Genomic DNA, 16590 nt, shown 5'->3' on the forward strand with positions numbered 1-16590 from the left:
TACACTTCCTATTTTACAATGGTTTATGCTGGACGAAACAGGACTGTAGTATGTTGCAGTTCTGTGACATGACTAAGAAATTTAGATGGAAGACCCTTCCTGTATAGACATCAAACACCAGCAGCAGATTTTTCATATTTTTTTAAGAAGTGACTTTTACATTCTGGAAAGCAATTCAGCTAAAATTCAAGACATTATCTATTCTATATCATATCATTATCTATACTATACCATACAATCCTAAATGTGTATTTGGCTATTTGAAAAGTGATTTTAGTGGACAAGTTAGTGTTATGAAAAAAACAAAAGGTACAGCAGTAAATAGCTGGTTGGACAACTGGGTTTTATTTATGAATTGCTGGAATTCTAATGTCCATGATAATGCAAATCTATGCTTTGTTTTCTTTCAATATTTTGTATTCTACATAATATTAGACATTTTGTATATGTTATTTCTGTATTTGAATATATACTTTAAATAAAATAGCATGTATGTACATGACATATATCATAATGGGAATTGCACGACTGTGTTTTTGTATTAGAATTCTGTTACTTTTGTAATAATTGCCAGAAATCAGTGCTATTGGGCTGCCTTCTCCATTTTCCAGTGAAAATGTCATTGTGGTATACAGGATACCTCAGTTCAAATTGTTGCTTAGCCATAAAGCTCACTTTGGATGACCCTGGGTCACTCACTTCCTCTTAGCCTAACCTACCTTACAGGACTGCTGTGATGATAAAACGAAACAATCCCACATACATCACCCTGAAAGGACAGGATACAAATGTAATAAATAAAAATACAGCTCTCTTCATATGTATCCCTCAGTACTCCAAATACAACAGCCATAGATAGAAAATGGAATAATAAATATGGGCAACTAGAATTATTCAAAGGTTTGGGACAAAATTAGCATTTAAATAAGAAATGCCAGTCCAAGTCCAATGCATTATCAAAATACCATTCCATGTGGTGATTTTCAAGTGTGTGTTTATTGAGTGAGCTGATGTAACATGAAGTTTTTGTCTTACAAGAACCTGAAGCTGGTTGGAATTAATGACACAAAGAATAATAAACACTGCCTTTTACAAACTGGACTAGAACAAAAATGAGAAGTATTTGCCACAATCCAGTTAAAGTAAAACTTCTAAACATAATCATTCGTATGCATCAAACCGTTATGTTGAAATCCTATTAATATCGCTTAAAGATCAGCAGCAGCATAGGGGTAACTCCAGTTCTCATTCATCATCCATTGCATCTCCCCTGAGTGAAGGTGAGTGAGAGAATATACAAGTGAGCCCTGAAGTGCCTTGGGGTCCCGGGCATGCCTTGACTCTCATGGGAGGTACTGGACTTGCCTGAGCTGAAAGAATTTGGAATGTGACTTTTAATGACAGCCTCAAAGATAGGGAAGACTGAGAAAATGGAAGTAAATTGGAATTTGCAGTGTGGAAGGAATTTCACATCCTATGCAGAACCAGCCACCACAAAATGTGTATCTTGACTGGACCTAGGCAGAAAAATATCCCAGCCTTCCTCTCTTGACCTTCATCGCCTGGTTTTCATCATAGCATGTGCCATTCATTACTGGTGCACCTCCAGTTATGGTCATCAGGAAGGCCCCCTCAGCTCTGCAAATGTCCCTCAACCTCATTTTTAAAACATCTCTTTATATCCTGGGCTCTTCTGATATCACTTAATGAAGCACTGGAGCCCTTGCTATCTCAAGATCTTATTAGAGGAATGACACTGCAAAGCTATGAGCGGGGGAATGCAAACAGAGAAGCAGAGGCTAACATGCTGCCAGTTTCCATAACACTGTAGATATGTCCAAACAAGAACTACCACTCAAGAGTTTAGGATTCCCGAGGCAAACGTTGGGCTTCCCCTCTCCAGCACCTACCTTTTCTTGTGGGTTCAGATTATGTCCTTCTTAGATTTAGCCTCAAAGTTGCTACAAAACTAAGAAATCTGTTACAATAATTAAATCAATATATGCCTCAACGTAACATATCCTAAATTGCACCATGGCTCCCTGATTTGGAACAACCAATGTAATAAAAGGGAAAGAGGGGAATGCCACTATCTGTGGCATTAAAAAAGCCTGCTGTATGCTTAGGGCAAGGCTGTGAGTGAAAGTTAACTCCAAATTTCCCCCCACCCCACCCCACCCCACCCCATGTTGCATGGACAGCAAAAAAGGAAACATAGCACAGGTTTCAGTAGAATGGAGGTAAACTAGAGGGGAACTGCCTTTTCCTATTAAGCAAGGACACATAACATCAGAAAACACTCATGCAGTTGGTGAGAATGTATCATATGCCGGATGCCCAATTCATAGGTTGCACCCTGAAAGGGTGTGTGCTGTCACTGTCCAAGTTGAAGCTACCCTACAGTTTCCCTCATACTAAGTGGCATCCACATGGTTCTGTTTACAAGTGACTACTGGGTTGCTAGTGGAATATGTGAACTGGATAAAATATGCTACACATGAAGGAGGAGGGGTGCCACACACATGCCGCTGGGGCCGGGGAGAGAAGGGGCAGCAATGACTTCAGAAAAGAGGAATTTATATCCTGCCTTCTTCATGCATGGGAGGGGCTACTGCCTTAAAGCGAAGCAGGTTAAAAATTAGGTGGGAGGGCAACTGGGGCTGGATGTCTTGCCATTAATTCCTGTTGGCAGTCCTAGCAGGGAAGGGTATGGAAAATATCACTAGGTAACATCGTGCCCACTCACATCTTCTCCCTCTCCCCTCACTGGGCACTCACGGAAGTGCTGGTTAGCCGAATAGAAGACGAGGGAACTTGGCAAAAGGATCTCTCTGTCACAAAGCACCACCCACCAAACAGCTTTTAAAAGCCTCACTCTTTCCCCTAGCAGTTAAATAAAATAATAGTAATAATGAATATTAAAGGTGCAAGAAATGATGGCATGAAATATGTGGCTTGTTGTCCAGTTCTTTCTCCCTCTTCTTGCTTGCTTCTGTCAGACACAAGTTTCCTCTCACAACAGTCCTTTCAGTCCATTGCATCTGTGAGGCCAGCAACTCATGAGCTCATTTTCCATACACACTTTCATCGCTGTAAGCCACATAGAGAAAATAATCTTCCTCATGGTTATCCTGGAAAAAGAAAAAAAATGGGGCGGGGAGAAGAGAGAGGAAGAGGTCATCATTATCCGTATATAAAATTGCTGAGATCATGCCAGGCTGTACATGACTCAGCTGGTCCCCAGGTTCATAATAAAAAAGTAAAAGTGGGAAAAGGTAACTAAACTAGTAAATGTATCTGTAAGCAAACATTCCAATTAGTTCCACTTTAGCTAGAAACAGAAAGGTGGTCTAACCTAGGAAAAAAAATACTTTCTATTTATTTCTTTAGGCTTCTAGTCCATCCTATTCTTACGGCTGTATTTGTTATATTCATATTCTGCTCTTACACGTGATTCCCTGATGGTCAGCTGCCTGAATAGGAGACTAAGGGTGCAATCCTATCCTAGACTGAAAGAAAGTCCTACAACTTGGCTAGCTGAGGAATACTGGGAGTTGTAGGACTTTTTTCTGCCTAAACATGCACAGGATTACGCCCTAAGTCAGCCTGCTTCGCTTCAGCAGTAATGTGCATAACTTTGGCTGAATGGTACCAATTGCTTTTAGCCTTCAGCGGCCTGTTTGAGACATAAGGCAAAATTCTAAACTATAACACTGCTGGTTCTTGTCAACATTTTGTTCATTAAGATCAATCTTTGGTTGGTTCCAGTCTCAGGTAAGGTCAAATTGTCAACCCTGACTGCTCATTGGAAGGACAGATACTGAAGCTGAAGCTCAAATATTTCGGCCACCTAATGCGAAGAGAAAACTCCCTGGAAAAGACCGTGACACTGGGAAAGATTGAAGGCAAAGGGAGAAGGGGACGGCAGAGGATGAGATGGCTAGATAGCATCACCGATGCAATGAATATGAACTTGAGCACACTCCGGGAGAGAGCGGAGGACAGGAAGGCCTGGCGTGCTATGGTCCATGGGATCACGAAGAGTCAGACATGACTTAACGACTGAACAACAACAAAGGTCAAATTGAGGGTGCTCCTGCTAAAATAATCTTTGTGCAATATTAATAATATGATTAAATTCCTATGCATAGCGATGGGATGTATAGAGCTGGAGAAGAGGATCTCTAAACACTTATCCACCCAAAAGATGGTTGGTCTGGGGTTGACTCTGTGTACTAGAAAAAGCTTAAATCTCGAACCTAGATCTAGAAGTAAAAACAACCAAGATTCTGTGGCACCTTAAAAGCTGACACATTTATTTATTCTGGCATAAGCTTTCGTATACACTGTTCACTTCGAAAGATGAATGAGGTGTCAACCTGAAATGGGCCATCTACATGCGCACGCTGGGTGCGGCTGGAGAGGGAGAAGAGAGATGTAAATGTCCGAGGGGATAGACTGGACAGGACAGGAGATAATCACTAGCAGAAAGAACTTTTTAAAAGAAACAAATGAACACAAGGAGGCCTACTGATTGCCACTGATATCCCTAAGCTAGCCAAGAGTATTAACTTCCATTTTTTTTAGGTCTCCATCCTTATCAAACTCTGAGGACTAGCAAAGGATGGAAATTATCATGGATTACCAACCTCCCTAAGGTACTTGTCGATTCTTATGTTCTTAGGACAGCACTTATCTGAGCAGACCTGTTCTTCCTGATGCTCACATGACACATAAATGTACTGCACATGTGAGAGATGCTCTTCATGCTTTATGAGTCATCAAGGTGCTACAAATTATTTCCCTAAGGGAAAACTTATATACTTTTTTCATTGGCCCTCTGCCATGACACAACAGGATACATATTATGTGCGTGAGTTTGTCAGAAGCTGGCACGTGGTATGGGGACAGGAGGTAGAGCTGATGTTCTTCTGTTCCTTTCTCTCTCCCTATGATTCCATATTTACAGGATAGGAGTTCTGCTTAGTCAAAATATGCCAATTAACATTCTCTCCCTGGCTTATTGTGTTTGCGTAGTTACATGAGCTGAGTTGCTCCCTCTTGTTCTAGAACATCACTGCTTTATAAATTGCACAACCATAACCTGGTTTTCATTTCAAAATATTCCAGTCCCACAGCACTTCCACTGAACTTGTACCACAATACTACAGTCTCCAGTTACTTTTTTAAATGTTTATCTGAAAACCCTAATGGACACCAAAAACTATTATCTGGCGAAAGCTTCTCCTTGAATTCTCTGACATTGACGAAGTTGCTCCTCCTCTTCTAGATTTTGTACTGCATTTGATCGTCAGTGAAACCTACTGACGTTACTTTTGGAGAAGGTCAGCATTGCTCCAAATATCAGACATTATTAACTGGGTTTTGAAGAAGGTTTTCAGTGAGACAAGCTATTAGCTGCACTGGGCTTTTAACAAGTTGAGGACTTAATTCAGAAGTTTATCTTAATCATCTGCAGGAAGTGACCTTAATATCTTGCCTTGCAGGATGATGATACCTTTTTGTTGTTTAATAATAAATGTGTCCTTCTTTAGGCGGGTAAAATGGATCATTAATTAGTAACTAGGTTTCTGAAACTTGCCTTCCTCAGAGCTTGTGTAACCACTTTGGGAATAGAATTTCATACAGATGAATGGATTTGCTGCATTATCTCCTTACAAATACAGTTCAGAGGAGTTTCCATCCTCTTACCAGTAAGCAACTGCAGGGCCTTTTTCCATACATCCCCACAGAGATGCCCATTAGATTCATTAAGAGGCTATGCTCAGCCACCGAGGACTAGAATGAGCTGAAGGTAAGGTTTCTGGCTCACACAGTGTGTCAGTCTGCCTGCTGTTTAATCCAGACTTAAATCCTGGGAGATAGCATAGTAGCTAAGAGACTAAATTTTGAACCAAGAAGCCCCCAGTTCAAATCTTGCCTTAGTCTGCCTCTTAGTGCCCCAACTACAAAATGGGGCTAATAATTCTGGCCTATCATAAATGCCCGATTACTGAAAAATTAAGTGTGAAACATTAGAATACTAATGTTTAGAATATAAATGTTAAATATTAGAATATAAATGCTACATATTTTTATTAACTGAATCACCACCACATAGGCCCACTTACAAAGAGAATGGATGCCACTTAGATGGATGCCACCGCTCAGAGTAAGCCATTTAAGTACCAAAGCTCACCATATGCAACCACCGTATGCTTTTTTATAAGCATAAAAGCTTATGTTATGCTTTTGTGGTGGCATGAAAAAAAAGAAATGTTTTTTTTCATGCCACCACAAAAGCATAACATAAGGAGAGCCTTACTGGACCAGAACAAGGGTTCCCTTTTCAACAATGGCCAGAGAGATGCCTCTGAAAACCTCGGATGGGAGGCAAGCAGGTGAAAGACTCCAGGCCAATTTTCAGACTCCAGGCCATCATAAGTCGCTTCAGTCACGACTGCCTCTATTTTGTTGTGGCAAATGATGAGTCTTGAGATTCAGTATAGCTGCTACTTTGGACAACTTCGTGTCCCAGTTCCGTGGAGGTCTTGCACTAGGATTCTAGAGACCTGACTTCCAATCCTGTATTTTTTGGCACAAGGAACCCCTTGTGGTCTTAGGGAAACCAATGCAAAACTGATGAAAAGGAATGTTCTGAAATGTCAAGGGGGAAAAAAATCAGTCACGGCACAGCTGAACATATGTTTTGATTAAGCGACGGCTGCACAACTCAGGTGGCCCTGAGGGCCCACTTTTATGCTGGGTGTCGAGGAGGAGGATGCTGTTCCTTCCAGCAATATGGTGGAGCGTGCCGGCAGCTTTGCATTTTTCTGCTGGACACCAGCATAAACACAGAGTACACCAGCAGGAAAGGGATGGTGCGGAGGTGGGGTGGGGGTACAATGGCAGCTGTCTGAGGGTGCTGCCGGTCCTGTGCAGAACTCACATCACATGCCTATGAGTCACATGCTGCCTGTAAGCCATTGCTTGTACCCCCTGGATTAAGTGGATGCATCTTCCTACTAACTTCTATACGTGCCTTGGAGGTCCCACAGGATATTCCAATGAATGAAGCCTGGCAAAACATGCTTGAAGGCGTGATGTGGCAGGTTGCAGCTGGCAGCATCCTTCAAACTGTGTGTATGACTGAACCAGAATGATTTAGTTTGACATAGCAAAGGCATGCACGAAACACAAAGTTGTTCTGTATAGCATGTGCTCTTCTAGCAATTCCACCATTAGAAAGGAAAGGCAGCTTCTGCTTACCTCATACAACTGGCCCATAGTAGCGCTGGTGGGAGGAATGGTATTGTTGACAAAGAAGAACAGGGCATCCTCTGGCCTCAAGTGGATTCGCTTTCGGATCAAGAAATAGAACTGGCCAACTAAAATTGCCAGGGTGGGAAACAAGCAGAAGGAAAAACAAAACCAAATTAGCAAATTTCAAGCTTCAAAGCCCTAGACAACTTGACATGTGAAGCCAAGGGACCAGCTTTTCCCACACATGCCTGCCCGAGCATTGAGATCTTTATCAGGGGCCCTTCTCCCAACCCTCCCCACTGCCACACTTTAGTTCATGCAAGAAGCACCTTCACACGAGCATCTCCCAGCAGCCCTGTGCACTCTTAAGAGGCAAATACAATCACATGAGGGAGGTGCTGGTTACATGAACCAGGCCAGTGCCTCTTACTCTCATTCCAACAGACATCCCTATCAGAGAACTTTTAAAACTTTTAGAACTTTTAAAAACATATCCTGATGAATTGTGTGGTGACTGGTGAGATGGCGTAGAAACTGCAGAAGTGAAAGGCAAGAACACTGACTGGTATACCACTCAACAATTCCACCCTTGAAACACACCTTCATACTTACTAAGTTTTAAAAACATGGTCCCCATATTATGCAATTTAGAAAACTTACAAATGCCACCATGAGCAAAGTTTAAATTCAGAACTGAGGTTTCCCACTGATCAAGACGTTTTAGTTTAGTACAGTTTTTAAAAACTATAAAAAGCCTGCCTCCCGCAACCCCCCAAATTCTTGCCAGTGCTACAAAGCTAGCTTTACATTTGTTTTTTGTCATTTGGGTGACTAGCAAATGGACAGACTCAGGCCTCCATTCTGGATCCTTAGTGGTTAAGGAATCTGAATAATGGCAACTGGTAAGGTGGGTTTCAAAAAAAAGCTAGAGTAGGGCTCAGCAACCTGGTGCCCTCCAGATGTTCTTGACTACAATCTCATCAGACTCAAGCAGCTTAGTCCAAAACATCTAGAGGGCGCCAGGTTGCCCATTCCTGGACTGGAGTATTAAAGGTGGCTTGTTCATCCACAGCATTAAATTCAGCGCAGATGCATTCCTCTCATTCTGTGCTGCAAGCATGAAGACGCATCAAATCCTTTCCCAAACAGGGGTTAGAGGAGTCCCCTGTTTCTACCTCTAGACAGTGCTTGCTGAAAAAATTCCCTGAATAGCAATACAGTTAGAAAGTGTGGAACAGGACGCATTTACCTGTGAGATCAGATGGGACAAGGTACTTCCTCTTGTCCAGATCAGGCACTCTGGCCTTGGGTGCCTTCTCCACGATAACCTGAACAAAAAGGGAAGGGGGGGGATGTAAACAAGCACCTCGTGAAGAGACACCATTGGACCTGTTCCTCTCCTGCAAATTCTCCCTGTTGAGCCTATGGAGGAAAGGAGGTATGGCAAAATTCAAGGAATGTGACACACAGCTATATAAGGAACCTCAATGGGATGATGATGTCATGATGGCTGTGTATTGCTTCCAGGATCAGAGACAGTCTGCCTCTCAGTGTCACTTGCTGGGGGACATGAGCAGGAGGGTGCTGCTGCACTCATGTCCTGCTTGTGGGCTTCTCGTAGGCATCTGGTTGGCCACTGTGCGAACAGAATGCTGGACTACAGAGGCATGATCCAGCATGAGGTTATGACTTCATGACTATACTGAGAAAGCAGAAAGTAAACACAAATAACTCAGGTTTAGGCTAATGGAGTCTACTACAAACTGTAACTCTGGCTTTTCCGCCCTTTCATCCAAGCAATTGTGAAAAGCACACTTCATTAGCTTTCTACTGGTGCCAGTTCTTCTAGATAAGAAATTATCAGAGTAGACGCTCTTGCCAATTGTGAAATCAAACAGCATTATCCACAGCAAGGATGCACAACCTTTTCAGTCCCGAGAACCACGTGTGATACTGGCTCAGGAAAGACCTGACCTGATGCGGAGAGAGAGGGGAGCGGTGGAGCTGGTTTCAGTGGGTTGGGAGAAGTGGCATTTGCCAAGGCACCAACTGTAGCAAAGGGCTTACTGCTCCCATCATGTTTGCACCGCATGGAGCTAACTAAAGAAGGTCAGAGGCAGATTGAGAGAATTATCAGGTTGCATGCCCCATCTCTTCTGAGGTTAAGGGGTCCCCAAGCTCCTGGAGCCAGCACTAGAAGAGTACACACACATTATGGGATGCAATAAGAAAAGGGGGGTTAAGAGTATTAGGGTGCAATCCTATGCATGTTTAGACAGAAAAAAGTCCTACAACACCCAGCATTCCCCAGCCAGCATGGCTGGCTGGGGAATGCTGTGAGTTGTAGGACGTTTTTCTGTCTAAACATGCATAGGATTGTGCCCTTAGTTAATTACAATTTTAAACATGCTTTGTCACAGTTTCAGTGATGCAGCCCTTATGAATTAGTAAAAACATAAAAAGGTCACGGAGTTACTTGAACTAGGCACCCATAATCTCATTTCTCTTTCATCTCTTTGCATTCTTTTATCTGTCAGGGATGCTCTGACTTGGATTCCTGCATTGAGCGGGGGGGACGGGGGACTCAACGGTCTTATAGGCCCCTTCCAACCCTACTATTCTATGATTCTATGATCCCCAACTTGAAACCAAAAGATGTTTTGTTTTGCTTTTATAAACACAGCTGCAGAAAGCAAATATATCATCATATATTCCAACAGTGAACTCAGTCCTTTGTGTGTGGACTCCTTTTCAGCCAAAATCGCACAGTCCTCACAGAAGGGGAGATATCAGCAGGTTTAGGGGAACCCCAAGGTTTGTAGAAGCACAAAAACTATAGGAAAAAAACCTTGGAAGGAGACCCCCAAAACAGCTCAATAGAACCAAGCTTGCTCAGCGGGCACTGACTTTTGCTGGGGGGAAGGGGGAGGTGCTGTGATGGAAAACTTGGGGGAAGGGGAGAAATGGAATAACATGTCCTGGAAGAAAGCTAGCCGGCTGGTTTGGCTGGAATCCTGAACAGGAGCACTCCACGCATTTTGTTGCTGGTCTTGGTTTTGTAGAAAACAAAAACGCCAAAGGGTTATGTACAGCTTCTCTACATATATGGCTGTCACTGGGTAGCATCTGCCGTAACCATGGACCTGTGCCAGCCAGACTTCCTCTCTGTCAGACAGCTGAAAGGTTACATGCCGGGTGCATTGCAGTGTCAGCTGGTGGAACTGAAACCAACTGGGATTCAGCTGCCAGACAGAAGAGAGGAAATGCAAGGATGCTCTGGTTAAATCTCATCAGTTGTTTAAGTTTACCTGTTACACACTGTTCTCTTGTGGCTTCTGAAGCTGACACACAGAGCCAGATGATCACTGGTCCTATTAAAGTACCACCTACTCTGACTGGCAGCAGGACTGTCACCCCTGGCACCTGATCATGCCAGGTTCAGGGATTGAACTTGGGACTTTCTGCATGTGAAGCATGTGCTCTGCCACTCAGCTATGGCACTTTTCTGTGGGGTGAATTTTCAGAGGCATCAGACACACTTCCCTTCTGGCACATAACCAGACACCCTAAGCATGAAGCAACAAACTCAGAGCCACACAGCCATAGGTATAATGGCCTTGACTATCTTTCTTGCTCCCTCTGAGTGCATACTCAGAAAAATGCAATCCTGGGTGCCACGCCATAGATCCCCTGCCTGGCTATTTCCCCACTGCACTACTCCCAACTTGATAAATCTTCTATTATTCACACCCTCAGTTCCACCTACATGGCTCTTTTAGCGCCTCAGAATGGTATCCTGCAGCACTGGCTGCTCTACTAATCTTGGCATCATCTGCACAGATTTGCCAGCATCCTTCATTTCAAAAATTCCTCCACGGAGCCTGTATCTTGGGCCTGACATATATATTGCTTGCCTCTGTGTTCGGTCTGGCTTAAATGGGGGATCCCCCACCCCAAATCCAACCCTAGCTAAAGTGTTGCTGATAGCATCCGAAATTTGGTGAACGTTGGCACTTACAAGTATCCTTATAATATTAAGAGGCCCAGAAGGAAATGTCTGAAAATTCTAACATTACCCAGTAAATCTCAAAGCCAACTAAGTGTTTGAGTAAATGTCCAAGTGTCATCCACATTTCTGCCATTTATAAATAAAGCACATTTACCATGTCCCACATTATAAATATCAAAACCAGACTGCATGACACAAACGTTCCTGCCATTTCCTGCTGGGCCACCAAAAAACTTTAAAAATACCAGTAAATCACAACATACAGAGGTGCTAATGTTTTCTGTGTCAGATTAACAGATTATTTGCCTTAGTTTCCCATTTGCCAACAAGGAATTAACTCACTATCATAAATTTACTGTATAGGAATGCTGTGAGGATGGATAAGGAACCATCTTTAGAAAAAATACGGCATAATATCATAAGGTGAACAAAATAAGAAGTTATCATTAAAGTTTGGTTAAAAGCCCCTTCATTCTGGTTTATACAAATACCCTGAATCATCGTAAGCATGCTAAAAATACATACGGTGCAAAACTGCGACCTAGGGAGTAAAAGTATGCAATTTTGGGGAGGGGGAATACAGTTGTATGCATACACTTACTTGGAAGTAGGCCCAACTGAACTCTGGGATTTAGTTCCAAATAATCATGCATGGGGTTGGGTAATTATTATTTTTTTTTACCAGAAGGCAACATTCACACATTGAACATAAGGCAAAGTTCTTTACAATACTAAGGCGGTGAAGGGTAATCATCACTAATTCCAAAGGGAGGGGAGGGAAAGTCAGCCGAACGAAGACACCATGACTTTGCTTTCCTCCCCAACATTAAGAGTAGGCCATGGAGAAGACTGCCTGCTTAGTCTGACAAAAAGAAGGAGCAGAACAGGGCGAGCCCCCAAAGGCAGGCCAAGATCAAAGAAAAAAGAAGATTCATCTTAACAACTGGGCCCTTCCTGAAAGATCACGCAGGGGCTTTCAAAGCTTGCTCTGGAGGTTATATCATTACCACAGCCATTCTCCTTCTGCCTCCATGTTTGTGCGGCAGGGAGGGCGGCAGGGAGGGAGGGGGGACTGAGCTCCTTCCCCTCCTCCAGCTCCGAAGCAGCGCACGCACCGTCAGGAAGGGGGAGGCACATTTTGCTCGCCCAAACGCGGACAGCAGCACGCTTTCATCTGGACCGCTAAAGGCCAGGGCCATCCGCCCGAGCCCCACCCCCGGCTACGACGACGACAACAAGCAGGCAGAGGAGGTCAGGAGGCCACCCTTCCTTTCCTCCCCCAAAATTAAAACCACAGAATACAGATGAACAACAAGCCGCGGCTCCACACGGGCTGGCCCGGGAAAGCAGTCAATATATCCTATCAACAAGGGCACGGCGATTATGCCTCTTCCACTCACAGGCACGCGGTCCGGGTACTTCTTCCGGATTTTCTCCCCTTCTTTTTTCCTGTACTCGAAAGGGTGGTCTTCCTTGTACTGGAACTTCATGGCTTGGCTGGCTGCGTCGAGGTTTGTCTCTCTCTTTATCCCTCCCCGCTGAATCGACAGCTCTCCCTGCCTCCCAAGGATCTCGAGGACCAAAGCCCGCGCCGACTGCGGCTGCTGCAGCGACGCTCGCTCGCTCGCTGGCAGCACGGCTGATCAACGGGCGCACAACAAACACCCGCGGTCCGAGCCGGGCATTGTGACGTCGCGGGGGGGGGGGAGCGCCGGCTCCGCCTCCCGCCCGCCGCCTGGACGGCTCCATTTCAGCCCTTGAACGGGGGAGCGCGAGACTCCCACCAAAGAACAACGCCTCTTGGCGGAAGGCCCGTTGCTCTGAGAGCGACGCACCCGACGCGGGTAGCGCAAGCGCCGCGTGCCTGAGGATCTTGTTTAATTTTTTTTAATTGAGGACTGTTTCAAAAACGTATCTTCCCTTTCGCCAGCTACCTCCAGGTGATCAGCGGAGCCTTCCCATTGCCATCATTAAAGGAACGCCGAAGGCGAGCCCCCTCTCCGCGAATGGGGAGGTTATCTGCTAGGATGCAAAGCAAAAAAGCATTACAAAGCAGCTCAGTTCTCTGCAGGGCTGCCATCAGGTATGGGTATTGCTGGGCCTCACGCCGTCAGGATGATCCGGTGCCCGACTCTTGACCACCCATAGCAGCAGCCCTACCGCTAGGTAGAATGAGGCAGCCCCTCACGCAGCTGATTTCGAGTGTCGTGAACGGGCAGCACGCGGTTAGTTACTTAATTCTCACCGTATTTGTACTGCTGGGGAGAGGCATTTTGGGGATTTACCGCCTCAGATGCCCAAATAACTTGGCTACTGTGCACTTGACCTGGGGAGCAGGGGCACTGTCTGCTGCTTCACCTCAGGCTGCAAATGCCTTGGACTGGCCCTACCCCGGTCTCTGGGGCAGTAGCTGAGGTGGGCCCAACCACCTCTCCCTCCCTCCCATTTGTATGCCACCACCCGTGTTGGATGTTGCATTTTGCAATATCCCTCTGCATATTGTATTTTACAGTAAAGAGGGGAAATGAGTGTTCTGTTACACATGTGGGCTACTCTAAATGATCCTCTAGTACAAAATCTGAAGCTGACCAAAGGTCAGCTTCAGATTTTGAGAGGTCCTCAGCAGCATGTTCTGGCAGGCCCCTCATGGCACCTAGAGAGGGATGTGCCTCCAAGGCTGAGATGGCTTCCTCCCCTTCCCCTGAGAAGCAGAGGGGACCCACCAGCAAATGAATTAGTACGCAGCAATAGTGCAAGGAATAGCTGCTGCCAAAAACAGATGAGCAAGCAATAACTGTTTGCTTGTTCCTTACAGAGGCAGGTGACTAAGCAAGCACTGAGGAAATGCCCCCAGCCGCATTTCTCCAGAAGAGAAGGCACTGCCGCAACCCATGCCAATGAAGTGGAGGGAGAGGTTGGGGGCCCCAATCCCTCCCATCAAGGGGGGCATGTGTACACATCCAGATGCCTACCGTGGGTTCATAGAATCATAGAATAGCAGGGTTGGAAGGGGCCCACAAGACCATCGTGTTCAACCCCCTGCTCAATGCAGGAATCCAAGTCAGAGCAGCCCAGACAGATGGCTGTCCAGCCTCATCTTGAATGCCTCCAGTGTGGGAGAGCCCCCCACCTCCCTAGGTCACTGGTTCCATTGTCGTATTGCTCTAACAGTCAGGAAGTTTCTCCTGATGTTCAGCCGGAATCTGGCCTCCTGTCACTTGAGCCCATTATTCCATGTCCTGCATTCTGGGATGATCAAGAAGAGATCCTGGCCTTCCTCTGTGTGACAACCTTTCAAGTACTTGAAGAGCGCTATCCTATCTCCCCTCAGTCTTCTCTTCTCAAGGCTAAACATGCCCAGTTCTCTCAGTCTCTCTTCATAGGGCTTTATTACCAGTCCCCTGATCATCTTTGTTGCCCTCCTCTGAACCCTCTCCAGCTTGTCTGCATCCTTCTTAAAGTGTGGGGACCAGAACTGGACACAGTACTCCAGATGAGGCCTAACCAGTGCTGAGTAGAGGGGAACTAGTACTTCCTGGGATTTTGAAGCTATGCTTCAATTAATGCAGCCCAAAATGGTATTTGCCTTTCTTGCAGCCACATCACATTGTTGGATCAAATTCAGCTCGTGATCTACAATTCCAAGATCCTTCTCACTTGTAGTGTTGTTGAGCCATGTATCCCCCATCTTGTAACTGTGCATTTGGTTTCTTTTCCTATCAGAGGGGAGCCCCTGCCACCACTGTATTGCCCACCTGCCCATAAGCAGCGATGGTTGTTTGGAGCAGCTGCACTCCAAGATGGAGAGGGCAGACAAACAGACAGTGGAGGCGGTGGCTGCTGCTGGTTGCCCTTGTGACCTACATGCAGGTGAGCAAGTGAGTGGTGGCCAGGTGCAGCTACATGTTGTTGACCAGAGACAAGGGCAGGTGGTGTTGGCTGCTCTGGCAGCAGTGAACCCTGCTGAGGGCTTGGAACTTCGGCACTGCCGATCCCTGATGCCAGCCCTGATCCCACCAGTGCACAGAGGCAAACTCATCCAAAGTTTCCTTGCATCAGCGTCTGAATGGTTGTTGTTTATTTTATATACATATTTAAGCTTTAACATAATTGCCACAGTCTGTACATGTGCATTTTATTTTCCTCTGACCTCACTGCTTATAATCCCACCACACACACCCCTGACACACACACCTCGGACACACGACTTTGAGTATTTCCGCCAACTGAGGATAATTCATACATCTATGGGCTCAAGTCCACAAAAGCTTATGCCGTAATAAATGTGTCTTTATTATGACATTAGAATGATTTATTATAATACATTTTGATTTTGATGAATTATAATAAATCGTTAAGGTGTCACAAGACTGTTGTTGTTCCAGCATCGAGAGAAACCAGAAATTTTAAATTGGCCTTCATCACCTCACACACCCCTCACAGCGACCCCCCTGGATTTGTGAATCTTGACACTTCCAATGTTCCTGTAGCACCATAATCCTGCACAGGGAAGACCGGCAGATTTGTTTGATTAATGCTGATCTGGCCATGAGCCCAGCGGCAGGGCCGTCTCTCCCCTATTCAACCACAATCCCCTGTATTCATGCAGATGTGGCCGGAGGTAAATCAGCGCAACGCAGTGACCTGAATGCGGCGCACGCTATCCTCCTGTGTGACTCGGGAGGCTGTGGAGTTCCGCTGGGCTGCGTCAAGGCAGTCGGACCAGCTCCGCAAGTCGGGGCGTGGGGAGGCGGATGACGACAGCGTGACTCCGGGAAGCGCCTCTCCTCGTGCTGCCGCATTCTGAACGTGCCTCTTTCGGAATTCTGTGCAGCCGCCGCCTCCCCGGCTTCCGTCGTAGATATGAGCTGGCCCGGCTAACTCTTAGCATTGCGAGGTCTTGTGATCGCCTGCCCAAGGCTGCCCGGTGTAAACAGCTGCATCGGATGATCCCCGGCGCTGGCAGAACTGAACTGCGAGCAGGGGGCGGGGCGCGGGCGCTGCTGGAGTCAGAGGGGCCCCCGCGCTCACGCCCTTGCAGAGCCGGAAGGGCACGCTGAGGACGACGTTAGGCACGGGGCGAGTTTCGCGCTATATCTCCATGCCCCTGCTCCCTCCCCAATCACCTCTACTATCTGCGTTTCAGGAGACGCTCCCGTTGGTGCACGCTAACTCCACGAATGCGATTAATCTCGTGTCCAGTTTGCCCGCGAGTCTCGATTCTTAGCACAGCGAGTAGCAACACGCGGGGTTTGCTGCCATGCGCACATTCAGCGGCCAATCCTGGCTCTTTTAGGGCTGGACTACCTTTGCAAGGG

The 16590-nt window shown here is 45.9% G+C and overlaps 1 protein-coding gene across 1 annotated transcript; it reads right to left on the reverse strand.

Moving 5' to 3' along the window:
• Positions 1-324: 324 nt before the first annotated feature.
• Positions 325-12900, reverse strand: GABARAPL1 (GABA type A receptor associated protein like 1). The gene is made up of 4 exons (XM_084835472.1): positions 12673-12900; positions 8513-8591; positions 7270-7388; positions 325-3131 (listed from the first exon to the last, which is right to left on the reverse strand). Exons 1-4 carry the CDS (start codon positions 12760-12762, stop codon positions 3066-3068), a joined length of 354 nt encoding a protein of 117 aa, XP_084691598.1. The 5' UTR covers positions 12763-12900; the 3' UTR covers positions 325-3065.
• Positions 12901-16590: the final 3690 nt, after the last annotated feature.

The sequence above is a fragment of the Heloderma suspectum genome, chromosome 2, assembly GCF_057233095.1.
Source record: "Heloderma suspectum isolate Gila_16-S chromosome 2, 16-S_ref, whole genome shotgun sequence".
Classification (NCBI taxonomy): domain Eukaryota; kingdom Metazoa; phylum Chordata; class Lepidosauria; order Squamata; family Helodermatidae; genus Heloderma; species Heloderma suspectum.

Coding starts and splice junctions, on each gene's coding strand:
- GABARAPL1 (XM_084835472.1), bottom strand. CDS start 12,762: ATGAAGTTCCAGTACAAGGAAGACCACCCTTTCGAGTACAGGAAAAAA. Junction 8,592..12,672: donor AGTACCCGGACCGCGTGCCT/GTGAGTGGAAGA, acceptor CTTTTTGTTCAG/GTTATCGTGGAGAAGGCACC. Junction 7,389..8,512: donor TGTCCCATCTGATCTCACAG/GTAAATGCGTCC, acceptor TGGCAATTTTAG/TTGGCCAGTTCTATTTCTTG.